Below are 27,840 nucleotides of genomic sequence, written 5' to 3' on the forward strand. Positions count from 1 at the left end.
TGGTTTCCCAGGAGACCAGTATTACAGCTAAGCAGTTACCTGACAAGAGTTTTGGTGTTGGGTGGATTTTGTGTTGGAGCACATTCCTGCACATGTATTATTAGCCTTTAGGTATTGATAAAGATATTTGTTTGAAAAACAAAACATTTCTTCCAGCATCTTTCGTGTTGTTACCACCAATATCAAATTGCTCAGGTACACAAAGCTAAAAGCGAACAGTATAATACAATTTATTTTTTAAAAGTGTTTTGTGAATGGCAATTTTAATGCAGTTTCTGTTCTGTAATTAACCTGCTTATTACTGCCACACAATCAGAGGACAGATTATTATGAAGTTTTTTCCCTATATGAAAAATATAACCACTAATGTGCAAGGTATTACAGTGTATTTCCTCACATTAAAAGTTCTATTATAGAAATTGGTTAACTTTTCCTTTGGACAACACAGGAACTGTTTTTATTGCTGTTGGCCTCTGATTTATACTCACTGAAAATGATGTGGCTTCATACAGAGCAACTCTGAAAGCTGGGTGGTGGTGTGGAGACATTCAGACCAAGCAGTAACGTCTGAAAAATGACCGTTTCAGCTGCATTATTATGATGTGGTGGGTTTGGCAGCCTGACTACAGAAAGAAAACATTAGGTAACTATAACACCTAAGAAATTTCAGTTAAATAAACTGCATTCCAAACTCTCCTGCACCAATGTCTTTCTACTGGGATTCTTTGAATTTAAAATAGTTCATCTGTAGCTTAAAGCATTTCCAGAGTGAGATATTAATGCTTCAAAGCACAATAAATCTGTGACCCACCATTACCTATGCTGCAGCAATTTTACAAAAAGCAGTTTAAAATGTTGGTAAGAGCTCCCCTTACTGGCCTGCCTTGAAATTGTTAGGCCCACACCTGCTACAAGACAAAGATAACTAAAGCATCAACTCTATTCACATTAAAAGAGGTCAATATCATATTTCTATTAGAGCACCTGTTTCTTAGAAATTTCTTGTTGGTTGCTATGTCATAAGACCAAAGATTTAATTAGGAGAAATCTGTTTTCCCATCACCAAAATCCTATGAAGTGTATTGAAAGACGTATAGCAAACATAAGCCTTGCCAATGTCTAAGTTGTACAACAGACGTAGAGATCTAATCCTGACATAGTGAATAATGCCTCACTTCACTAATCAGTAAGCAATACCAGCTTTCATGGGATCATTGGTGAGAGTCAGTGCAGAGAGAGGGCTCAAATCCTCTGTGGAGTTGCGAAATTCGGAATGATTTGTTAGAAAAGCTTACTATTTTTCTTCAATGGCCTATTATCTGGTTGGAAAAGCCTGTCTTTATGTACATATTTATATAGACAGCTATATTGCAGCAATGCAGTTTTCCATCAATATTATTTTTAGAGACCTACTTTTAAAGGCTCAGCTTGAGGGCTGACTGAAATTTGACACTTATGGCGATGATGCCAACTAAGAAAAGTTAAAATAAACCACATTAATAAAACCATGAAATCCCATCAATTACATAGAAAAGGATCTTGTTAATGCATAGAACTCTGTGAGGTCACCTCAAGTACGTGAGAACAAACTGGAGAAGATGTTCTATCTACTCATTACACATGCAGATTTTTTACACTTTCAGTGTAAAGAAATGAGGACTTATCTTTGCAAATTTTATCAAAGGGGCAATAGGGGGCAAAGAGCTAAAGCAAAAACAAAATCAAATTTCTTTAAATAAACCAATCACTTCTTTATTTTCCCCTTCCTATTCACAAAGGTTCTTGCAATTACATATTAGCTTCAGTAAAAAAAAAACAAACAAAAAGAAAACACACAAGCAGTTATATCTAAAGGATTGGTCGCAAATGTGTGCTGCCCCTTCAATTTGCCACTGTTGATATGCAAATAACCAGCTTACAACTCAGTGTTATGATGCAGGATTAGATTTTGCATCACCCTCCATCAAAACCTTAAATCCTCACCACCACTCCCCAAACTCAGAACAACACAGAAATGATAACGCTGGTAAAAGTAGGTGATTATTATGAGGTACATGTAACATGTGTGACAAAAAAAAATAAAACCACGCTATTATTTTGGTAGCCAAAGCTCATTAAGTTAAAGAACTATTTGATTTCATCTGACCATGCCTCCAATGTATGGGGATGCTCCATCAAGCACAGACTTGCTTTAAATTTGATCAGTCACTCTATAAGCAAATTTAATCAATTCCACAGGAATATAACACATCATCAAGGTTCATAAAGGATTCCAATACAGAAATATCACTCATTTTTGGGTCATACCATTTCACAAGGTAACTTTAAAGGAAAACCAGAAATCACACATCAAAAAGACCCCTCTGCATGTTCTTAAGCGTATCATTTTATGGATTTTAATGAAGACACCATCATCTTTCAAAGTGAGAAATAAAATTCAGTTCAAGAGTATTCTGGCTATGAAAATTACCCACTTTCTGAAATAGCCACTTTAATGCAGAACTTACTAACCACAGTCTATTAAAACAGTAACAACCCAAACTACTGAAATTCGCTTTTTAAGAATTGGCAGCAATCTCATTTCTCATCTTTTTACTTCTGAGTAATAGGAAAAGAGTTTTGGTCCATTAACTCGCCCACTCTCTCCTGAAGGAAGTTAACCAACTCTGCTAATACAAAGACATGCGTTTCATCCAGGTCTTGTATGATGAACTTCTTTCCCAAAGCATTTGACTCATCCAAGTACAGCAGAAACTGCTTCATTGCTGGGTCACTGTAGAGACAAATACACATCAGATTCCGTCTCATTGTAATAAGATACAGGTAAAAATTAAGAACATCCTTTTAAGACATTCTCAAGGTTCTTTGGAAAATTGTATCAACTTCAAGAGCTGCTCACAATCAAAAGATGTTATTGAAAAAACTGTTTCTCTGGCAACAAAAAATGTCTTGGTTGCTGTAGAAATAAAAGTGAATTGATAACCAAGTCTAAGTCTAATTGATAACCAAGAACAGGCTGCTTAACTGGCAGAGAAATACCACTATATCACTATTAAAAGGTAGCTTGAAAGAAACAAAACAGAACAAACAAAAAACACCAACATCCTCACCTTAACAAGGTGAGTTTAATTCTGCTGTTTTCTTGAAACATGTTTTTAAGGGGAACCAAAACCTAATACAGCAAATAACTCAAAGTAGAACAATGCGGAAAGGAAGAAGTCATACACAAACCACACATTTATCACACTGAAATTGAACTGTCCTTTCTTTCTCATGTTATTACCTTGCAAGTTAGATGTAAGTGTTCAGCAGAGAACACCTCAGAAGCCTGAAAGCTACAGAAATGTCTATATTGTATTGATCAACTAGATAGGGAAAAAGTTGGTTTAAAATATAAGCTTTTTTGACCCACTGAAATTCTGAATAATTTAGACTTAATATGTAGTGACGGTTGTGGGGTCCTCCCGAATTTTATTTTTCTAATAAAAAGGAGGAAAAGTACGCTTTTGCTAAGCATTAATATTTGGGTGTAATAGCTGGTACACGGACACGTGCAAAAATAAACTGCAGTCAGGTAGTTCAGAATGATTTGAAATTATGAACATGCTTGTTTTGACGAAGTAGTAAATGGCAACATTATCTTAAAAGAATCCCTTAGACGATTATTTCTCTTTTACGCAGTACGAGGATCAATACTCCTTTACTTAAAAGCCGTACATGATGCAAAGGTATGCATTGGAGAACCAAATCCCTCTATGTGTCCAACCACTAGCAACTCAAAAAAAACAAGATTAGCCTCAAACCTATTAAAACAAAATGACAAAGTGAAGTACATAATAATTTTGAGGCAAGAAGATCAGGAAAGTCTGATCTCCTATCTTCTTCAGAGAAGCTATTACTTACGTGCTCTAGAATGTTAGCAGAAAGACAAAGGTTACACAAAGAAGCTACTAAAAAGATACCAAAAGTGCGTGGTTCTCAGCCTTCTTCCACACACTCTTTTTGATGGGTGCAGAGGTTTATTTTTGTTTGTTTCTTTCAGATGTATCTTACCAACACACTACGAGTACCAGACAGCATGAGCTGGTATGCCCAGCCTATATGTCAGGCAATACACACAGACTCATTTTCACATAATCAACATACAGACTGTATATAGAACTGTATATATGGACTGTATTCAGTGCCAGTAGATGTACATTACAGCAGAAACACTGATCTTATTCAGCATTTGAATATTATAACCCTTGAGATTTTGTCCTCAGAACAGTTTAGCTACATACTGGAATAATACGGAGGGAAGGAAGCAACCTGTATATTATCAGCATTTCATAGTTTTATTTTAATGTTTAACATATTCAGAAGTATTTATTTTTTCCAAACTTCTTGCCGACTTTTTACCTAACATGCCCTGGAAAAGCTGAGTTGTGAAAAATTTGTATCTGAAAAGTAAACAAGGGGACAGGCTTGTAATCTTCTCTCAGGATGGACTCATCGGCTACCCTTATGCAAAGGCAAGAAGGAAACAAGAAAGTAACCAGCAGCTAGCAAAGCCAACATAAAGCTGAGTTTCCCAAGGGGCTGTTCAAACTCTGATGGTATAACACATGCTATAGATTTCTTGTCAGGTAAACTATTACCTTCCAGGGAGGATAATAAAGTTTCATGCTAATACTAAATGGCAAATGATCACAGTGTTGTACAAGAACACACAAATCTTCCAAAGCATGTAAAATAAATTGCAAAAAAAAAAATAAAAATAAAACTACAACACTGTACTGACTGCTTGAGATCTTAGAATTTCTTGTTTTGCTAGTCAACAACTCTGCTTTGGGTGTCTTGAGAAAGTGCAGGAAGGCCATTTCTTGTGTTCAGGTCTATCAGCATAATAACACGCAGCCAAATTGGAGCAGACAAGCTTTTCATGATAGTGGAATTCATGCTCCAAGCTGCTCATACCAACTGTGAGGCATTCAGATGTGAGCTGGCTAATGTCCAGTCAGCTCAAAGTGAACCACAGCAGGCACACAGCTGTATGCACCATGAAGGACGTTTGCACTTGTGCAGTTACAGTCTGTTAACATGTTACAAATTAAGCACACAACAGAAACCCTGTACATGCTGTAATAATATATAATGACTCCGCAAACCTTGACTGACAGTTTCTTTAACCTGGAGGTAATTCTTATCAGAACCTTAGTCTAGGGACTTCAGACTGTATATAAACAAATGGACTGCACAGATATGAACAGCTTACTTTCTGAAATTATGAGCATACTCATTTTAGAGTAGCCAGCCTTGAGTAGAATGTGAACTGGAATTGATGGAAAAAGAAAAGATGAAACATGGACAAATTTCCCTTTAGAATCAGTACAAAAACACATCACCCAGGACGAAAACTAATCAACATTATTTGCAATATAACAAACAAGATGCACACATGATGGTTAAGTCTAAGAAGAAAACAACATATCTGAAAATATGAGTTTGGAATTAAGATTACCCACAACTGTCTCTCTCCTTCTTCCCCTAAAGACCATGTCCTTCATCTGTTTGTTCAGTATCATTTACCCTACAAATACATTTTTTTGGTCTAGACTCTTAATAGCACCTAAAGCATTTCTAGTTCTAAAGAAACAGTGGAGTAGATGCTGATGCTGTCACTAACCATTCAATCAGAACGCCCTTCAGGACATTCACCATCCTCGCAGCTCTCACAAATGCTGAAAGGTGCGGGTGGCAGGAAAGACTCCCGGTTGGGGTTACAAATAACAGCAGATGAAACCTGTAAGACAAAGAAACGCTTTAGTTGCACTCAGCGACACAGGATGGGAGGAGGAAAAATAAATAAATAAATAAAAGCGAGAAGAAAACAAAACACTGTCACCCTGCGCCCCAGCCCAGCGCCTACACCTAGGCCACACCACAAACAAGCAGTCACACACTGGCACCGCCCGCTCCAAACCCGCCCGGCCCGGCACTAGGCCAAACTGTGGGGGCCCAGCGGCCCGCCCGAAGCCAGAGGCCTCCCCCCTCGCCCCGCCAGCATCCCGAGCGGCTCTGCGTCCTCCCCCCCGCCCACTCCTCCGACAGCAGCCTAGACTCCCTTTGCCGCGTGCGAACCGTGGCCTTGCGAAAGGCGGCAGAGGCGGAGACAGACAGGCTCCAACCCGTCCCCAGGTTAAGGCGAGGACGGCGAACGAGTAGCTCCGGCCCAGCAAGCCCTACCGCGGCCCCGGCTGTAGCCGCGCAGAACGCACCCACACCTTCAGCTAACCAGCCCACATACACGGACTGCGCAAGCGGAGCCCTCGCTCCTCCTATTGCCCTCCAGACGCTGCGCTCTGATTGGCCGGGCGGCGCGCGGCGTGATGACGTCGTGAGAGCGCGTGAGCGGCGGTGCCGGCTGCGAAGAGAGAGAGGAAGCGGAAGGTACGGGTAGCCGTGTGGCGGGAGGGGGACGGCGGCGGGCGGTAGGAGGGGCCAGGGCTGGGGGCTTCTCGTGTCCGATGCCCGTGTTTGTCAGACCTCGGCCTTGAAGCCCCTCCTGGCGTGGGTTCGGCCGCTGGAACTGCCCCACTTGCGGGGAGGCGCCTGCCGTGCTTATCAGCAACGTAATAAATGAAGTCAGTGGATGATTGCAGTGCTGAAAGGAGATAGGGCAGAAAGCTGGTGAATACAGTAATTGGTGCTTTCACATGGCCTGAATCGCTTCATTTCTTAACGCTTTAACACTGCAACTGTACGTTCATTGAACCTCAGTCTGTAGATGCTAAAATACAACCTTTATGAACCGTGATGTTACAGTGTACATCAGCTAGAAAAGACAAACGTTTTCAAATCTGATTTGCCTTCTAGTACCAACAATGCATATGAGTTGTTAGAGCCTGCTAAGGCAAAATACAAGACTTGGGTGTTAAGATAAAATGAATTATGAACAGCTAATTACTGAGTCATACTAAGTCATGCTGTACTCAGCACTGTCTTCATGTGGATGTGATGCATTTAAGTGAGGATTACTAGGAAACTGGAAAAGGCTTCAAAGCAGAGCAGGCAGTCAGAGATGGAAGCTTACCAGTATTAGCATAAATATGTAATTGCATGAAACTTTACGGTAAACTTTTTCTGTAACCAAATGCAAACTACTAAATTCAGGAGTTTACAGACTTTTTTATTTTTACTTAGAGTGCTTTATAAGGCACAAAATGACATTAATATGCTCTACAACCTTTCCTGTAAAAAGGGAAGAAATGGCTACAGGTTTTCTGTTGTAATTCCCAAATCAATTTTTTTTTTTCTTTTTCTGAACATACAGAATGTCAGTGGCTGCTTACTGCATATTTTGCTGTAGGCAAATAGGAACTTCTGGCCCAGCCACCAAAAAACACCCATCTTGGAATAATATAAGTAAGTACAGTTCTGGAAGTATCAATCAGAGGTGTTATTAAAAGAAGAAAAGGTCTGTGTGGGTGTAACACTGTGCATGATTAAGTGACAAGAAGAGACCTAAATCTCTGCGTAATTTGTGATCAAAGCTTTTTGTGATGTCTGCTTCTGGCTTACTCTACATTAGAGTGGTAACGCTATGTTACATGGATGATGGGAGTCCCACCAAAATACAATCTCATTAAATTACTTTATTTCTATCTGTTTCTTCTTTGGAGCTGTTTTTTGTTGTTGTTGTTGTTTGTTTTTTTAACAATTAGCACAATGAAAGTACTGCATCCATAAAGAGTTAGTAACAGAACAGCACCTGAACAAACTTTGTTTCTCTCTCTCCTGTACTGAATTTTTTTTCTCTTCTTTAAGTTCTATGATATTCCCCGCTTAGTCTCTGCTTTCTTTAATGCCTTGTGTACAAAACAAAAATTCTTACAGTTCTGAGGTGTATTTTCCAGCACTAAAAGACAGGGTGTTTCTTTCCATTTCTTCTCTATGGGAATCACTGCATTTTTTTGTTTGTTTCTTCTTTGCCAGTTATTTCTTCGGCATGTAACTGTTTGTTGTCTGCATGCCACAATTCTTAAAGTCTTGCAAAGACAGAAGCTGGTGGCAGTGGGTCTAGGGCAAACCTCCTTCATGCTGAAGAAAACCAATTATTCATGATAGGTGAGATACATTCCATTGGGTTTGCCATTACTCATAGCAATAGAGTTGCACTGTACTGACAACCTCAAGTCTAGATAATCAGCTGAACTTCACCCAGGACATAATAATAATAATGACATGAATTCTGACATGAATCCTTGCATTTAAAAGGGAAGGTGCTGTAAGTGGCATGTGTTTATTTAACTCTTTGCTCTGTAAGTTATATTTTTCAAGAAATTCCACTGAATCTGTTTGCTTAGGGAGATTCTGTAGGGATTTTCATATACACTGAATATCCAGTCAAGAAGAAAAAGCTGACTCCTTAACATAGTGTGGAGGTTCAAGTGAACACTGATGATATAGACAGATTTTTTCCTGTTGATTCTTGCAGTTGAGCATGAAATGTAATTGATGAGTAGTAACACTCAAAAGTAAATAACAGCAGTAAGAAACATTTTGTTGCCTAGATTAAAAAAAGCAGGAAATTCTAATTTTGCAAGATTTTATTTAATTTAAAATTTAAGTAGTGATTTTCTAAAAGCCAGACAAAAATTGAAAAAAAAAAATCTTATTCTGAGTTCCTGAAATTCCTACTGACCAGTAATCACACGTTATCTCGTTATATTGACTTGATGCATACAAGTTTGTTTGACATGATCTTTTTCATTTTTCAAGGAAAAATTGCAAAAGTAACTGGATCGCTTGTACTAGGGTAAGTTGTGACTAGCAAGTTTGTATGTAAATTATGTATACAGTAAATACTTCAATTCACATTACTTTCAAAGTGTGACTATATTTTAGAGGTTTAGGTATGCTGTAGTTTTGAAGCGAATCTTCTGGTAGTTTACTTATTTTAATTATAATAGAATTTCTTTTCTGTGCTAAATTGATGTAATCGATGGACTTCTATGTATTTGGTAAAATCTGGTATTTGTAATTAATAAAAAAAAAGGATGATTTATGCCAAAATCATTGTTAAGATTATTTTGCCTCCACCTTCCTCTTTCATAGTATTCATACATAGTTTTCTTTCATTTAAAGAGGTTTTGTATTCATTACATATGAAGTTTGGTCCTTAAAGAAGTTACTGCAAATCGATACTCAAGCTATACATCAAGAAAAGCTTAAATCCCACGTGTATATACGTACAGCTTCTCTAAATCCAAATGAATATCAAGGTAAGATGTGATTGTTTTGAATCTAAAGATAAAATTAACAGCATACAGAATTTCTGGACTTTACTTGTATAGCCAGATACATTTATTGAGATGTGACAAAATTTGCAATGTCACCTAATTAATTTTTCTTAGAGATATATTTCCATCTGTATACAAAGTTATCTCAAAGTATAAATATGACTATCTGAAAAGAAAGAAAAGCCAGCCAGCATCTTGAAATAATTTGTGGTATCTGTCTTTCAAACTTAAGTAATCTTAAAATGCTCTTTTAGGAATCACGTACCAAGCCAGAAAAGAAATCCATAGAGCAGTAAGGAGAATACTTGAGGCAGAAGCTAAAATTTTCCGGAGACCTTTTAATGGTAGGTGTGAAAAGTGTGGCTTTACCTGTGAATAGCACTCTATAGAAAAACCTAAACCAGGGAGGTTGTGGGTGTCATTCTGTCCTATCTTACTGCAGCAATTTGATGTTAAAATATTTCTCTGAATTACTATTAACAACTGATTTTGAAGTATTAAAAAGAACAGATTATTTCTTTTTAATTCAGTAAAATAGAAACGTGCCTGTTAAAATGCTCATTAGGAATAATTTGGGTTTTATGGGTTTTTTTTTTTGCTAAAGAACTCTTTAGTACGTTTGACGGAGAAGATCATGAATGTGCCTTATGGCTCCTCTTAAAAAGGACTCAGTCAGAAGACAAAGAGGTCCGACTGCAGGCTGTGCAAGAGCTGGCAAAGAACACTCACTGGCATGGTAATGTATGCTGGTGTAGCTCAATTCATCTAAAAAATGCAACAATGTCTCTGTTATCTGCTGCTAAGCTTCTGCTGCTACCCTGGAAAAATTGCTAGTATCTGAAAGAAGTGTAATTTGATTCAAAATTAGTTTTTCTTTACTCTGCAAGCAATTTTTTGTTCCTAACACTCTTCCTCATTGTTGCAATCAGAAAGATCAACACGGTGGAAGGGCAATAAAGGAGTCTAACAGCAAAGGGACTAGCATGAGTGGAATGGTGTTACAAAGGAAACCTTTAGGCCTTCACCTGTGCTCAGGGCTGACTGGGGGGGGGGGGAGGGGGGGAAAAGGGGTGGGAGGAGGGTCCTTTCCCCAGGTGCTCCACACAGCACATAACTGCAGTGTGGCCTTCTCTCTACTTCCCCACTAGATTATGAGGACCACCACCATTTAGAATGATGCTGCCTTGGTGCTAGAGAGCATATCGGGTTCATTAGCTCCTTGGCCTGTTGAAGATGTTAAGAATGTCACTCGTTCAGGTAGTAATTGCTGTAAGACTCTGCCAGAAAGGGGTTTAAGGCTATGGTTCAGTTTAAAAAATAATAATAATAATAATTGGTTAGGAGATGATAGGTAACCACAACAAAACAGTGGTGACAAACTAGAAATAGAGGACTTGCACATACAAGCATTATAAATAAGCCATTTTCTGTCCTAGTTGTTACTGTGACCTTAATACTGAAACATCTTAAGGATTTTGAACTTTTCACAGATGTATTCCACAGGAAAAAAATACTTTGATTTAATGCCATGGTATCATCAGTTATATTATTATTACATTACATATCATACACCTATCAATAAGTAAGAAATCTTCCCCCTTTGTTATTGTAATGCTGTAATAGGATGGAAAGTCCAGTGATAATAGCTGTGTGGCAAAGTCTTTGGCTACAGCAAATGAGAATGAGCTGCAGATGCAAAAAATGAAGGAAAAGAGCTGCTTACCCCTGGAAGGCCTTAGGTAGGCAGGGATCTCCTACAAGAGATCCCCTTACCTCCACTGCCAACTTTTAAATGAGGTCTGGGAAGGGGTGGATCCTGATTCCACCCCTTTCAGTCACTCAGGGTATTGCATGCACCTGAGCTCCCCTAGGTTGGCCCTGCCTTCCCACCAGGTGCTCGGTCACTGTTTCAGGCCATGACTTGCATTTCCACTGCAATAATCTACTTCAGTATCTTCTTAAACATACTATAAAGCATGGTATAGAACTCAAGGTTCTCAGGTCCTCTCTATTCTTAAAGCAGCAAATGTCCTTGAACTCCCAAATAAAGGGTATATATACACACCCTTTTCTCCACTCCATCACTAGTCTGTGTAAACAACATAGCACTCTAACTCACTCTGATTCTGGTAATAGAGTCAGTTGACATCTTGTGATGTTCCACACAGTGGAGTGTATGTTGCTTCAGACTGCCTCTTTCAAACTCTAATTATCCCAAACTATTTACGTGAAGAAGTTGTTGAAAAAGTTGAAAACTTGAAAGACAGATGTACCTAAACTGAAACTGTGTGTACTAATTCAGTATGGCCATCTTACATTCATGTGAGAAGACTGCTAGCAGATGTTCTCCAGCTTCTTCCTCTGGAGGTCTCCTTTATCATTCAGTGTATAAGACGGCCAGTATGTGGAAATTTGATTGTCCTTTTCTCCATAGCACTAATTGCTGTAATATTTGGATGTTTTACTAACAGTAATAATTCTTGCCAACTACCTCATGGAGAAAATGGGCTTTTTTCGTCTGATATTCCAAAGCTTATTCCAGCAAAGATCTAGACTGGAAGTATGTGCTACCTTTTCACAGGTAGGACCAAATTGTTCAGCATATATTACCATAAGTATTGCATCCTGCTCATCCAAAGCACAGCTTCAGTACGTCAGTTTGTGGCTGTAAGTGATCTGGACCAAGGAAAAATGATGTCTGGTCTGTGATGTTTGTTCTTCTAATTGGCCTGTTATTTTTGTTCATGAGATGTATAACAGTAATTAGGATAAAAACACATTTCTACAGCAATTTACTGATCCACTTCAATATTGTCTTTCCCTTCAGTTTGCCACTAAATTCAGTAGGTGCCTTTCAATTTCTCCAGCTGTAAAATAGATAGATTTTGGAAACCAGGAATTATTTAAATGTTTTCCCTTTAGTAGGCTTAACTAAATACTGTCTTGCTAGGACAGAAAGTGCTTCAGTAAGGAAAGGCCACTTAACTTGCACTGTAGTGCTATCTTGCAATTTCTGATGTTATCTCTTTTTATTTTTTTACTTGAACAACCTGATAGAAACCAAGCTTTCTGTGTCATTTAAACTTCACACTCGTATCTTGGCAGCATGTCAGTTTAAAACTCAGGTTTTTAATATTGTGTGCAGGAAAAAAAAAAGGCATTCAAATTTTTTACTCTAGGCAAGGCTTAGGCTTGAATTTGTAGCTCTTGCATTCTTTTCACAGTAGCAATACTGAACTTTTGCTTTTGCAAGTGTTCAACTCATATGAGAATCTTTATCTAACAGATTTGTAATCAACATTGCGCAGGTCTGTTTTGTTTTAGCATAGTGCTGGTCTAACAACTGCTATTTTTGCCTTCTGGAATTTGTGACTACCAAGTCAGAGCTTATTAAGGAGATTGCAGAGAGGTTATTCTTCTCAACTTGGAAAACAAATCAGAAATTAAATTTAAATACAAATGATATATTTACAATCAGTTTTAACCTTATTGCTGGAGTTCTTGTGCTACAGATTATCAGTATGGTACAGTTGCCCAAACCTGTGATCAAAGGACTGCTATAGGTTTGGCTCGATCCAAAGATATCGACCTTCGCTTTTTCCTGCCTCCACCATCATTGCCAAAAATGAAAAATGTAAGTAAATGGAAAGAAGATACCAACTGACTCTTGTTTGTCTTTAGTACTTTCATTGTTAATGACCATACTAAAATAGAATTCTTCAAAAGTAAAAAATGAGTACTAAAATGAAAAACAAAGCATCAACTGAAACGCACCTCAGGATCATGTCTGTATTAGTGAATTATATGATGCAAAGAGCTGAAGATAGGAGTTGGATTATTGTCCTTTGACTGTATCTCCAAACTACACATTCAGCAGCAATGTAATTTGTGCAAATCACAAGTGTGATGCATACTCTGCTATCCGTGCCTAAAAGGCAGTGCTCTAATATTTCAGTGATCGTAGATTGCCTTGATGACACTGACAGAATCCTACATGTAGAGGCTCTCCTGTGGGACCTTGCACTTTCACTGCTAGTGTGGTACTAAGTAATGCTCTGGCACACAGCTTTAACTTTCATTATGTCAAGTATGGAAACCCTTTTGAGTACACTGTCTAACTCCCAAGTGCAGATACAAGGCGAATCTTCTGCCTGTAAAAATTCCTCCAATTTGCTGAGTAGCTCATGCAGATGTACCTCCTGTCTCTCACCAGAGATTCTTCTGTCTCCTTCTAGACATCTTAACCTACTTTTAAAATTTAGAAATCATAGGAAATGTTTGAAGGTTGGCTTTACAGTTATCACTACAAACTAAACTTCAGTTAGCTTATCACAGTACTTTTTAGATTTAATTGAAAAATATTCCGATAGAAGATTCACTGAGTATGAGTCTTAATTGCAAAAAGGCTTTGTACTTTCATACCATGACTCTCATTAATCAGATAAATAAATACTTAACATCTAGAAGAGCTTAAGTTACCTGTCTTAAACTCCCAAGCAGCTTCAGAGTTTCTGATTTGAAGATGTAACTCTTCCCTTTTTTTTTTTTTTTTAAAAATACAGTAATTTCTATCTGACTTGTTTTGCATTTGTTTTCTTTTTATTTTTAATATCCAATTGTTCTGTAGGCCCACCTCTTTACTTCTGGCTTCTGGGTACCAACAAATCCTAATCAGTAGATTTCATCTTGCTTTGATTCAATGATTTTTTTGTTAGTTACTAAGTATATATAAACAAGGTAGTTTGATTAATATGCTTCCATTAGATTTGCTTCTTTAATACACAAAATTCGCACACAAAGCATAGAATCATAGAATCACAAGGTTGGAAAAGACCTATGAGATCATCTAGTCCAAACATCCTCCCATTACCATAGCTACAACTAACCTCTAAACCATATCTCAGAGTTCCTCATCCAGTCGCTTCTTGAACACTACCAGTGACTCCACCACCTCCCTGGGCAGCCATTCCAACACTTGACCACTCTGAGTGAAGAAGTTCTTATGTCTAGTCTAAATCCTTTCTGGTACAGCTTGTGGCCATTTTCTCATGTCCTGTTTGTTGCCTGGGAGAAGAGGCCAAGCCCCTCCTTATCACAACCTCCCTTCAGGAAGGAAGAGAGCATAAAGAAGTCTCTCCTGAGCCTCCTCTTCTACAGACTAAACAATCCCAGCTTCCTCAGCCACTCCTCATAAAATTTTTGCTCCAGACCCCTCGCCAGTTTTGTTGCCCTTCTCCGGACATGTTCCAGAGCCTCAATGTCTTTCTTAGACAGTCTTCTGTAATGTTACTAAAATAAATGCCAGCAGAAGTTCCTGTCACAGAACACTTGTACATCTTAGCCAACACAACTCTGAAAACCAGCTTTGATAGGTATTGATATAATAAAATAAAACAACATAAGATTATCTCTGTAGCAAAAATTAGAAGAAACATAAGTTCTGTGACTGTGGGCAAGTAAACCAGTTGTTGTATCTCTTCTGTCACTTATCACAAATTACCAAATTGATGTCTGTGTGATTATTTTGAAGATGAGAGTAATGTTTGTGGTTCTGACTAGTAATTCATACATTCATTTTAATGCAGCACCATTAGTATTGCTGTGTAGTCAAAGGCAAACTCTTAGGCATCTTGTGTCAAGAGGAACCTATTCTTTCCTTCACCCTTTCAGGCATATCAGAAAAAGGCCACAAAGTATGAAGCTTAAGGCTTATTTTTCATCACCTGGGTGGCTGGTTTTAGTATTAACAACCCCCAAAATTTTTATGGGAATAACTATTAAACCCAAATTGCAGAACTCTAAAGTCTAGATCTTACTAACATAGCTTGTTCAATATTTAAGATCTTTGTTTTCTTCCATGCTGTGTTTTGTTTCAGAATTTAAAAAAAAAAAAAAAAAAAACAACAACCTGAATTAAACTATTTGTGTTTACTTCTCACAGGATTGTCTCATAGAAGATGAACTTCGCTTGCTCCTAGTTTCTTTACCTCAGTCTGGTCTTGATCCATGTGTCCAGTACTTCACATCTCTTGCTTTACGTGAAAGTAGTCAGACTCTCGCTGCTCAGAGGGTGAGTTCCCACTTACAGAGTAGAACTATTTGGTTTCTTTCTTCCTTCAGAGCTCAAAGACACAAACCTATTTCCACATTTTTAAGCTTTATGAAGTGAAGAAAAATGCAGTCTTTGCTAAGTTACAACTTAGAGTAAGCTCTTCTACATATGCTCCATATGCTTGAAAACGTCTTTATCTTTCCTAACTGTACTAGCTGGTCAAGCAAGAGATATCTGCTTTGTAGGAAGGCTTGTAAGTAAAGACATTTCTTTCCTCTTGCAGTTCTCATAAAGAGATTTTTCACATTTCATCTGCTGAGATTACTAAACCTTCTTGACATCTTACTGTCCAACTAATTGTAGCCTATGGTCATGAACTGTTATATTACATATAAATACATTCCTGTACCATATCACTATTGCCAAAACCTAAGTCAAGTTGCTTTTGTAATGGATGGCTCTTAATTTTGAAAGCTATAATAAATAAAAAATTACTATCATAATATTGCCTAGCAGGATTTATTTAAAGATTTCAGAGTACAATAACTCTTATTCCCTAGGATGCTAATGTGTGTAATATATTCACATGGGGATTCTATTGTTTAACGAACAAGAGGTTTTACAACTCTGGAAGTCTGAATTAAGTCCGAGTCTTGCTTCCTTATTCTCAAGCAAACAGTCTTAAAGATTACATTAACTAACATAAGAACCATGCATTTTTCCCCCCTTTACTGTGTGTTCTGAAGTTAATAGACTGTGAAAGCTTCTGTCTGAAAAATCTATTTGATATTTTCGGTTAAAAATAGTAAACCATTTTACAGTGTGCTGCTATATAATTTATACACTTAAAAATGCACATGTGCTGAGCACTCTTAAAGAGATTTTTATAGATCATTACACGCATAGCATTCTAGTTTAGAAATGCTTATTTTAGGTAACCATTTGGAACATGGTATAGTTTTACTGTTTCTCCTTTCAGGGAGGCTTGTGGTGTTTTGGGGGAAATGGACTTCCATACTGTGAGACATTGGGTAAAGTTCCTTCAGAGACAGTAGAACTCTTCTGCCTGCAAGCTTTAGTGCAACATTCTAAGGTAACTGTCTTTTTTAAGCTACAACTGAAAAACTACATTTATAAATATTCTTTTCTAAAGTTGTCATATACTGGGAAAGAGTTGCCCTTCTATCATCTCCTAGCCGCTATCCCTTCTATAAGAACTTTCAGATAACTCATACTGATGTGAATCATAAGGAAGCATAACAAGTTCATTTTTCTGATGCCAGTTGCCTCTGTAACAATCAGGAAAACAAATGCAGTGGAATGGCAAAACAGGATGCGTAATGACAAAGAGGCTAGCGCTATGGAAAGGTGTTACAAAGAAAAAAGTGCTCACCCATCTCTGAAGATCTAGGTTCACCAAAAAAATTCCACAAGGGAAGGATTCACAACTAGAAAGAGATCCTTTCACAGCGGCAGTCAGCCCTTAAATGAGGTCTAAGAGAGGTGCAGCCAGGCTCCACCTCTTCCAGTCATACAGCTGGATTGCCTTCACCTGTGCTCCCAGGGCTGGCTGGGTCCTTTCCCCAGGTGCTCAATCAGTGATTCAGGCCCTGATTCAACAGTTACCATACAGCCTCTAAGTTCTATTATTATTTCTTATTAGCCTGTATAAGTTCCTTAAGTTTCTCAGAAGTCTTGAACATTGGAAAATAGTATTGAGAATGCTAAATTGTTATTTGTAGTAGGGATGGATAAAGTGTGGTTTGCTAGTATTCCTTTCACAACTTCCATATGCGTAGAAATTCTGACATAGTCTAGAATTTTTTATATTCTAAATTTTCCATTCAATCAAGTTGTGACTGTACTTACACAGAATGCCTCTGTCTTTGTTAGAACTTCATACTTGAGGGCATAACAGCGTCATGACCACAATATGTTTTTAAGCACTGTAGACACATTCAAGTCACAAGAATTAGATCAGTATTGGTGGTTGATGCTACTACTGATCAGTCTTTGATCATCTGCTTGAACTAGAATCTATCATTACTCTTAATATCAGTAATGATAGCGATGCTATTTGGAGAGTAAAAATGCCTGTGTATTTCAAAGAGGAAGTATTCTAACAATTTCAGTTTAGGTGGTAGACAGTAAGAGGCTTCCATTGGCAGTGCTTTAACAAGTGCAGGCAGTTGTCCCGTTTAGATTCTTGATCATCACTTGTAATTTGGTCATGCTAAATGGATATCAATCTCATTTTCCTCTGATGTGAAGGAGAGTATAGTGATGACTCTTAGTATCTTTCAGGTTGTCAATTGATAGATATCATGCATTCAACACAATAAAGTATTTACTCCATCTTGGGCTAGGGAATAATAAATATTAAATGAATAAGAACTCTTATGTAAGAAGGGCCATATTTTATCAGCTCGTAAAACTTCTCTACCTTCTGTATTAGCAGCATCACAAGGAACCTTTTGCAGAATATCTATTTACTGTCATTGTGTTTACTGTATGATGCTAGGTTTCATCTCACTGTGATAAAATTGAAGCTCAGGGCGGCCTTCAGCTGCTGCAGAGGATATACCATCTACGTAAAGATTCTGCAAAAATACAGAGAAACATAATTCGCATTATTGGAAATATGGCTTTGGATGAACGTCTTCATTCATCCATAGTACGTGCAGGTAAAAGGAAAGCAAGTGCAAGCAGCCTGAATGCCAGACTGCCAGCTCTATATTCTGAATTTTTCACTGGATTCAGTGCTATTGTAAAATGTAAGGGACTGTGACAGTGGTTTGGTTTTTATATGTATGTTTTGTATGAGTGTGTGTGGCTTTTTTTATTGTTTGTTTTATTTGGTTTTGTTGTTAGTTTGTGCCTTTTTTCTTTTTTGTTAAATAAAACGTAAATAGTTTAGACAGCATTGGTTTAAAAACTTGTGCGTGTTGTCTAGCTGATATGTGTCAGAGTTAGAGGCACTGTAAGTCTTTGAAGGATGGTGAAAACTGGGACTTCTGATGTTTAGTTCAAATTACTGACAAATATCTTTTGAACTTCCTGCTCTCACAGATCATCTGCGTCATTGGTCTTTTTTTTTCCAATTTACTGTGTTTTAGTCTCATAAAGGAACGGATCATCTTGTAGTCCTTATATTTTGGAATAAAATAAAACATGCCTTCCCACTCTCCCTTGCTTTGTGTCAAGCTAGTAACTAAGAACGAATGACAGTGGCCGGAGGCAGAGATGAACTCACACAACCTCTGGTGCCCGTGGGTGCCATCGCATCCTGCTATTCATGCTTCTTATGCAGCTGCTCCAGTTTTCAGCCCAACCCTTACCCAGCTCGCTCTTGCTGAGGAGGTCTTCCACCAGATTCTTAACAGCACTTCAGTCCACTCTGCGAGCAAGTTTCATTTGAGAAATTTTTCTTCACAAATTCTTTTTTTGTCAATTTCTTACACTGTTCCCATTTGTTCTTGTATGTATGTATGCCCTGAATATTCAGTTCTTCCCTATCTGCTTAGATGTTAATGATTTTTCCTCATTCATCTCAGATCCCTACAATCACTATGACTCAGTTTTCTCTAAAAGTATTTAAATGCTCTTTGTGTGTGCGTGTATTCCTTTGCATATCTCAGTACTCCGTGACCATCCTCATCCATGTCTAAAAACCAGTAAGTTTCACTTTCATGTAAGAGTCTGTAAAGTGTTTATTTTTTATTGGGAAAGCTATGACTTAAAGCTTCATTAAGGAATGTGTTCTGTCAACTATTCTTTCACGTTTCTTGAGTGTAAACAGACTTTTTTTGTTTTTGTTTTGTTTTAGAATAGCAGGAGAATTTTAATTACATAAATGTTTTTGCACTCTGGAATTTAAAATTAAAAGTCATTGTTCAGAGCAAGCATTAATTTTTTCCACCTGTTCTTATTCCTTTGTGCTGTTCCCTTTCTTTCCTGTGCTTTGAGTTTCATTTTCTCTCTGAAACAATCATTATCACTGTCTGTTTTGCATCTTGGCTGCAGAAAGAGAATCAAGACCTGTTCTCTGTCTGATTGCTGCACTGACCTGCTGATACACTTTGTTTTCCTCCTGGGAAGGGGTTCTGCTTCAGATTATAAGATAAATAGTAGCAAAATGCATGGCCTCCTCACCATACTGGATTTTTTAATTTTGCCATTTCCACTTATCCAGCAGTGTCTTTCCTGCAGTAAAGAGAAGTGGGTTGAAGTAATTTATTTCAGTATTACCATTCTTACATTCTACTGCCTGTTTTCATAATTACTGCTGCTGTGAAGGATGATGTTTGTGAATTTTCTTGTTGGGATGATGTTTCTCATTAGTTAACCTGCCACTTTATATTTTTTCAATGTAGGTTGGGTTTCTCTACTTGCAGAAGTAATGAAATCCCCTCATGTCATTCAGTCTTCTCATGCATCCAGAGCTTTGGCTAACCTGGACAGGGACACAGTGCAAGAAAAGTATCCAGATGGTGTTTATGTCTTACATCCACAATATCGTAGCAGGTAATGCAGGAGAAACTGTACATGCTGTAATTTGAGCTATTTGCTATAATGTTCAGTTACAAAGATTCAGAAGAGTGGATTCAGAGTGCAGCTCTACTTTTGTTACCTGCTTCTCTGGTTCTTGGTGGATTGATTGACTGGACTGAATGTAGATCCTCTAATGTGAGAACAACAGGACAACAGGAGTGCTCAGAGCTGTCCATAACAATGAAAGGAGTGTTCCTGTATTGCTTGGAAAATCTAGACACAAACCATTAAATGAATTATGGTTTTGCAGCCATTGTACTGGTGTGTCTTGGGATACAATGCCTAGCAGTTATTCTGCTGATAGCAGCCCATTGGCCTCGGCTAGAGTAAAAGAAGCTGAGGCTTCTTTTTTCCTTTGTAGAGAATTTTTATCTGGGACTTAAGCAGTCTCCAACATGGTATGTCACTTAGCAGCAACTATTCTTGGGGTCATTTCTGTTAGTAGAGACAGCGGAATCAAACAGTGAAGGTCTCACTAGGCTGCATTAATAGTAGGGGGAGATAATATTGTTTTTCATTACGGAAGACTATCAAACAGGAGTTTGGTACTTTACATAACTCTTTCTAAATCTCTCTTATGGGTGAATCTGTGTTTTTCATATTGATCTGAGTATCTTCTGTGAAATATCATGCAACATCATGGTATGTTGTCCATAATACAGGAACCTATGTATAGTATTTGAAAAAACATTTAGATATCCCCTAGGATAAGCATTCTGTCTAAATTTAATTTGCTAAAAGAATGTTTGTCACTTGTCTTTTACAAATGCCTTTCTACGTCAGCCAGCCCATCAGAGCAGACATCCTTTTTGTTCATGGTCTTTTGGGAGCAGCATTTAAAACCTGGAGACAGCAAGACATCGACCAACCTGTGGATAAAAAGGCTTCAGAAATGCAAGAGGAATACAGCCAGTGCTGGCCAAAGGTAAGAAGACAGTACAATTTTCTCGAACAAATACTGTTTTTTCATTAGTGAAAGCTGTCTAGAGAATTAGATGACTTCTAATCTGTTTTAGAAGTAGCACATTTTGTGTTCTTCGCTTGGTTTTTGTTTGCAAAATGAAATTTTCAACAGGTTATTCTTGCAAGGGAAAATCTCTGCTAAAGTTAATGCACTCGGTGTCATTCTTCTGGTAGTGAAGGAGGAGGAGATGTACACTTTCCTCATGCTCTCATTCTTTTAAATGAAATTCTACTGTGTAGAAAAAGATACGTGTAATCACATTTTAATTTCTTATATAAATGTATGAGTACCTCAGTTTTTCAAGTTTGCCTTATAAAAATTATTGGTAAATAAGTAATGACTGCTTCAAGCAACTCACATTGATGTAACCACTGAAGCGTATCTGCAAAACTTGAACTCATCAGTTCCGTTGGCCATTTTAGTAATTGTTGTTCTGCCTAGGAGAGGGAGCCAGGGATGTGCAAATTAGCAATCCACTCCAGCCTTTGCCTTCATTTTGATTAGGAAGTTGTCAAGGGTTTGACAGCCTTTAATAAAAAAAAAAAAACAAAAACAAAACAACAACAGTGCAGGTGTAAGATGTGTTTGAGGATTCATGAAGAACAGAAATTGATGCCATCTTCACAATAACAGCTTTGCGCCATTGTTGATAAAGTGTTTGCAAGAGTTTTTCAATTACTTAAGTAATAATCTCTTTTTGATGGTTTTCTTTGTTCAGACATGGCTGGCTTCAGACTGTCCCGCCCTTAGAATCATATCTGTGGAGTATGACACCCGTTTGAGTGACTGGAAAGCAAAATGTCCTGTTGAGCCTCACAGGTAACAAATACATGTCTGTGATTTGGAGGGGGGAACAGGAGGGTGACCTATAGGGCTAATTATTTGAATCACCTATGGTGAAACAATGAAATTACCTTTTCTTGTTGTATTTGAAAATAAAATTTAGAAAAATAGTGGCTAAAGTCATGGTTTTCTCAAGCTTTTTATCCTCACGAGTTAACTTGTGTCAAATTCCTCATTTCTTACAGACTGCTTCATGTGTCTTCATTGTTTTCAGTGTCTGCAGGCACTAAGGTTCCTTTGTGCTTGTGTTTGTTTATTCCTTACAGGACGTCTATTGCCTACAGGAGCAATGAGCTTCTGGAGAAGCTCAGAGCTGCTGGGATTGGAGAGAGACCTCTGGTGTGGGTGTCGCACAGCATGGGCGGTGAGTGCATTGCCTGTCTGGCAGAATGCTTTCATTTATCTGCTGTTACATTTCAGAATGGGACTGTAACCAAATTCAGTTTGAAAGGCATTTATTCGCAATATTCTATGATGTAGAACACTTGCAAAGATCTGAAAATGTAAAATAGATGTCAATTTTCCTGCTGTGTTGTTTTCAGTAGCACACACATTTTGAACGGATTCTTATTCCTGTTTGTTTGTACCGTGTTGATTGAATAACACAAAATCAGTGAATTGAAATTCATGCAAGTGGAAATGCAGAGGCAGAATTGTCTCCATCGTCTGGCATATATTAAGTGTCATTAGTAACATTTAAAGCAAATCAAAAAAGTCTATGGACTGGGATTTATGTTGTTCAATTAACATTTTATTTTAATGCCTCAGTTGTTTTTTCCAACCTGATCTGACATATTTGACATGCTAAGGACTAATCAAATGAGGCAAGAATACGATTAGTTGCTTCATGGCTAATATAGCACCATCATTATTTTCACAGTGGTTTAAATTGATGCATTAATTCAGTTTCTGTTGCCAGGTCTTCTAGTGAAAAAGATGCTGGTGGATGCTTCCAAGAATCCAGAAATGGATAAAATTGTAAACAACACGAGAGGAATCATATTTTATAGTGTACCTCACCACGGCTCCCAGCTGGCTGAATATTCCATAAGTGCCAGATATCTTCTCTTTCCTTCTGTGGAAGTTAAAGAACTCAGCAAGGGTATATTATGCTTTGCTACCATTTAACAGTAGAGATCTCTGCTAATCTATTCATGATGCTTTGTTTCCTCTTTTTTTGTCTGTTTGTTTTTAAATCATGCTATCAGAAAAAGCTGGATAAAAACTACATCTGCCCTTTTGATGCTTAGTGTTGTGGGTTGAACTGGCAAGAGTAGCTTTTCTGTTTGATTGCAGGCATGAAGGGGCAAAAGAGAATCAGAACAAGTTTATAGAAGAGTAGTGTAGGTCATTTAGCAAGGTAGTAATGTGTGCTAGACTTCAGACTTTCGTCTTCTATATGAATTCCACACTATGCAGAAGTAAATGTTACATATGATTGCTGGAAAAAGGAATTAGAACACTACTCCTTCTACTGGAGTTCTTAATTTTTCCAAAGCATTTTATTGGGACTGTAGCTTTGCAGACACGAGTTCTAATTTTCTGTTCAAGGCAACACTGCAAAAACTGTGTTATCTTTTCACAGATTCTCCTGCCCTTAAAGTGCTGAATGATGACTTCCTGTCTTTTGCCAAAGATAAGAAATTTACGGTACTGAGTTTTGCGGAAACCTTGCCAACACACATAGGCAGCATGTTGAAACTGCACGTCGTACCTCTGGAGTCAGCGAGTAAGTCAAATAGGCAATTTTCTTTAATTTTGTATATATTCCTGTAGGCATTGATAATAGGGGTTCTGTGGTAGGAAGACCTAGGAAAAAACATCTGTTATATTTGGGGTCTTTGTTTAAACTTTTGACTGTTTATACTCAACTACAGTCTCCCTGCTGAGATGGGAGGCAGCTGTGTTTGTAGCTTATGATAGCAATTGTTAGTTTTGATTTTTCCATATGCCAACAATACTTACTGAAAAAATGCAGGATAGGCCCATGGCTGATGTTACATTGTAACAGTCCTTCCCTTTATAATGATGAGCAACTGATTGTCTTTGCATGGGTAGGCTGAATAGTGTTTCAGAATCTCCCACAAATTCCAGCTCTCTTCTTTAGAAAATAAGAAAGAAAATTAGTAAACTGCTAATAGGAATTCTTAATAAAGATATTAAAACTCTGGACCTAATGGTTTGCCAGTGTGGGTTTTGCAGCAATGTTTAGCCAGTCAGACTGTTAACAGCAGGTATTGATGCTTTTAGCACATTAAAAAAATTAACAAGCCAAAGCAGTTAGAGGGAAGACAGGGAATTGCTCTTGAGAGAGCAATTGCTTAAGCAGGATGTGCTATTTAGTCTAGCTAACCTTACAAACTTTGATCATTATTTCTTCTTTTTTCTCTCTCCCAGATTTAGGTATTGGAGAACTTATTCCAGTGGATGTAAATCATCTTAATATTTGTAAGCCAAAGAAGAAGGATGCTTTCCTGTACCAGCGTACGTTGAAGTTCATTCAAGATGTTTTAGCCACTGACCTTGGGGAATGAGGTTTTTCCCATCCTTGCCTACTTCTCTTTAGTGTAACACAGTAAGCTCTCCTCACAGTTGTTAGAGGATCTGCAAAACTGCAAAGATACTATGTATGTCGATAGTATCTACTGCTAAAACAACTTTTGGTGCACCTTGAACTTAAGAGACTTCACTAACTTATTTCTGAAATCTATTCAAAACAAATACAAACTGAAACATCCTCATACAAACTTGGCAAAAAGAAGTGTTGGCTTAGAGTAACCATGATCTGTTGGCAAACTGTGTGCAGATTCTCCAGCAATCTGGTTGAGAATGGATGGAGATGTCCTTCTGGAGTAACACAGCTAGTGTATTGAGGGTGTCCAGTGCATCTCCTTTTAGCCAAGAAAGGTTGCTCTGAAGGTAGGTGGTCTTCAGTAATGTCTGTATGCATCTGGGACTGTAAGTCTCGTGATTTGTATGAGAAACAATTGAGGTGGTTATTTGTTATGTCAAAGGTGGAAGGAAGCATGTGATTGCCTTAAAGCTTTGGTTTACTGTCTGTGTTTAGTATGACAGAAGTCTCAGAAAATTCATGTGTGTGAAGGTACCATTTTGGATAGTGGCCCGATTATGGACATTTTTCTAATTAGTTTTTTTGTTTAATAGACTTACCCAGGGTTGTTAGCAAAGACAGCATCTGTTTTCTGACTGAAAAAAGAGATAAAAACTTCACTAATTTCTGGAGGTTGTCTTGCATAAACAACTGTGGTTGATTTAATTCATTTGTAGAAATGATAAGAAAAAAAAATGAGAAAAGAACACAAATGTTTACATTCTTGTACATTTCTCTTTGAATCTTAGGGAATTACGAGATTACTTTCTGTAAGATAATGTGTATCAAGTCAGACTGAGGGCAGTTCTGTGCTCGGTCATTTGCAAGGTACAGAATGGAGGCCAAGATGTTTTTCTTGAAAGGCTCATGGGATGTACTGAGTAGGTGTCCCAGCTCACGTTACTCATTTAGAAGATCTTCAGCTGATTTAAGAAGAGCACTGAGGATGCTCTCATGGGGTAAGACAGCTGCAAACCCCAACAAAGAAGCTGATACTTGGATTTTGGAGCTCAGGTCGAGGGAAAATTAAAACAGGAAATAAAAATTGGGTGATTATATGATCCCAGTCGAAATGCAGAGGGTTCCACAGTGCTCAAAGCCCAAGTGTATTTATTGGTGTAGATACAGAGAAAGACAAAAAGGTGTTGTCTTACTGGAGTTTGTTTGTGGTAAGGACACCTTAACAGCACTTAGGAGAAATAACTATTTTTAGAAAAAAAATGGCAGCACTCCGTCACTTTTTTAAAGTCGTAGGTAGTTTGCAACATAGTAAGAGAAGCACAGTCAAAGTGCCATTTCCTTCCTACCTTCCTTTCTACTCCCAGCTCTCTCTAAAGACAAACAGGATATGATTAGGCTGTATTTCTGTGGCTGACAAATTGTTAAGTAAGGCCTGTATTGATAACAGGCAGAAACTGTCTCTTAGCATCACTCGTATGATATGGATCTAATCTTACCAGCTTTAGAATAATCTGGTAGCCCTAAAAGCTACCAGAGAGATGCGATGCTGTCCTTTATGGGCTTGGTGCAGGTATCAGAGGCCATTGCTGTCTTGCCGGGTTCTGAGGCGGCTGTTTCTATTACAGAGCACTCTGGCTCAGGAGTACACTATGTCTAAAAACACATTGTTTGGAAGTCGAGTCTTGCTGAAGTTGCATGATAAATTTCACAAGTCGCAAAACTACAGAGAATGTGCAGCACTACACTCACAAAAGAGCATTTTTCCCTGTAATTGAGATGTAGGAAAGGACACTGGATGGCAGTATTTCAGGCAGAAAATGTAACAGAATTGTCTTAACTTCTGAAGAGGCTTACCCTGTTTAAACTGTGGTTTAAACTTTAGAGTGTAAATATATTAGAACACTTTGTACTCACAAAGTTGAGAGTATGTCAATCCCACTGCCAGTAGACTGCTTCTAATAACTGACTGTTCTTGGTGTGACAAACCTTGTACAGATTTTAATGGACTTCTTTGGCATAAAGGGATTCAGATCATTGATGCTGCACATTAATCTCGTTCAGTAATGCATCCGTGCTTTGTTATTGTAACTGGAACTCTCAAGGCAATTTTCTCCTTTTTGTTATTAGCTGTATACATGTGTAACCTTTAAAACTAATATTTTCAGTTGTGCTTTTTTGGGCATATAGTAACAAAACGTGTTTTTAAAAATGCAGTAAACATGCCACAAAATACATTAAAGGTGATTGACTGTAAAAAGAATGCTCTGGTTCGTGCTTGCATTTATTGAAAACCTGTTTTGTAGTGATGGTCTCGTGCTGGAAGAATGTAATGTTTATCCTCCATCTGAAGAAAGAGGCATAAAAGTGGGGGCACAGCTGGTCATTGTGGTTTAGCCAGACCAAAGAGTTCTTTCTGTTGTGCTTCTAGGTTTTGCAAAAGGGCCTGTTGAGCCATACACAGACATTGGTTCTAGAACCAGAAGGCATTCTTGCCTGCTTCCCATTAGAAACTTAAGTTCTTATGTTTCCCTAGTGTCACATTCATTCCAAAGAGTGTTTTTGTATAAATTCAGAGGATTCAAACTGTGCCCTGTGGCCAGGGGTGTGAATGGTGGTAGTTCACCTGTATGGTGGGACACAAGTGGTAAGATGGGAAGGGAGTACTCAGAAGGATGTCAGTCTTTGATCTTGGGATCTTTGATCTTCCTTTCGTTACCATTTAAATTAGCTGTCCTAGAGCTGTTCATTATCTTTGCATGTGGAAATGGTCATGTAACTTCCTTTTTTACCACTCTTGATGTTTAATACTGACACGTGTCCATAAATAATGGTATTTGTGAAGAGTCCAACACTCTATGTGAGAAACTGAGCAGCTGCTTCTTCCTGCTTCACCAACCTGCTCTCAAGGTAAACTGATGCTTCTACAAGAAACTCAACTCAAGGTTTCATGCATTTGTCTTATGCATTTTTTGGGGCGTTTTGTTTTGAAGTGTCCAGCAAATGAGGGAGCAGAGGAAGAGGGTGCACAGAGAGAGGCAGGAGCCTCCTAGCAGATGCCTTTTGTTCAGTCTTGTGCTCTCAGCAGCAGGCTAGTGAGGTTGGAAGGTGGCTGAATTGTGGTTTCCAAGCAGTTGAGAACAAGTCAGTCAGAAAATCTTCCTGTAGGAAGAAGGAGAAAAAAAAAAATCAAGATCTTTTGTTATTAAATCAACAAGTTAGTGTGACCAGATGGCAAACAAATGGTATCTGTGCTGCTGCACAGCAGTACTACGCAGGCCAGGTGAGAGCCTGCTCAATTGCAACCAAGCACCACGGATATCCTCCCTAAAATCATGGCTTTCTGAGAAGTGCGACTGCTGCTGGTTTGCTGATAAATGAGCAATGGCTCCATGAAGAAGATCACACCTGCTCTGAGGTGAGGAGCACTGCTTCATGAGCTCACCAGAGTAAGTGACTTATAGACTCACCCGAAACACTGGCCAGGCAGACTGGTGGAAAATGTCAGGGAGGAACAAAGCAGACACACACAGGAGTGCTTGACTGGAGTTTCTGCACTTGTAACTGGGGTGATGCT

At 38.2% G+C, this 27,840-nt stretch overlaps 2 protein-coding genes across 5 annotated transcripts; one reads left to right on the forward strand and one right to left on the reverse strand.

Annotated features, from left to right (window-relative positions):
* Positions 1–1,731: 1,731 nt before the first annotated feature.
* Positions 1,732–6,363, reverse strand: GTF2H5 (general transcription factor IIH subunit 5). 4 transcript variants are annotated; one of them, XM_072331717.1, is made up of 3 exons: positions 6,290–6,363; positions 5,669–5,785; positions 1,732–2,773 (listed from the first exon to the last, which is right to left on the reverse strand). In XM_072331717.1, the coding sequence occupies exons 2-3, from the start codon at positions 5,701–5,703 to the stop codon at positions 2,593–2,595; spliced, it is 216 nt and encodes a 71-aa protein (XP_072187818.1). In that variant the 5' UTR covers positions 5,704–5,785; positions 6,290–6,363; the 3' UTR covers positions 1,732–2,592. The 4 variants fall into 4 exon arrangements, with proteins under 4 accessions (XP_072187818.1, XP_072187816.1, XP_072187817.1 ...); XM_072331715.1 differs by having other exon boundaries at positions 6,261–6,329; XM_072331716.1 differs by having other exon boundaries at positions 6,267–6,322.
* Positions 6,364–6,366: 3 nt separating this feature from the next.
* On the forward strand, positions 6,367–26,802 carry SERAC1 (serine active site containing 1). The gene is made up of 17 exons (XM_072331712.1): positions 6,367–6,432; positions 7,316–7,407; positions 8,764–8,800; positions 9,130–9,266; positions 9,539–9,628; positions 9,889–10,020; positions 12,797–12,918; positions 15,226–15,354; positions 16,316–16,429; positions 17,858–18,020; positions 19,710–19,860; positions 20,671–20,812; positions 21,570–21,670; positions 21,961–22,058; positions 22,614–22,796; positions 23,280–23,423; positions 24,092–26,802. The coding sequence occupies exons 2-17, from the start codon at positions 7,317–7,319 to the stop codon at positions 24,226–24,228; spliced, it is 1,971 nt and encodes a 656-aa protein (XP_072187813.1). The 5' UTR covers positions 6,367–6,432; position 7,316; the 3' UTR covers positions 24,229–26,802.
* The last annotated feature ends 1,038 nt before the right edge of the window (positions 26,803–27,840 follow it).

Source organism: Excalfactoria chinensis, chromosome 3 (genome assembly GCF_039878825.1).
Source record: "Excalfactoria chinensis isolate bCotChi1 chromosome 3, bCotChi1.hap2, whole genome shotgun sequence".
NCBI lineage: Eukaryota > Metazoa > Chordata > Aves > Galliformes > Phasianidae > Excalfactoria > Excalfactoria chinensis.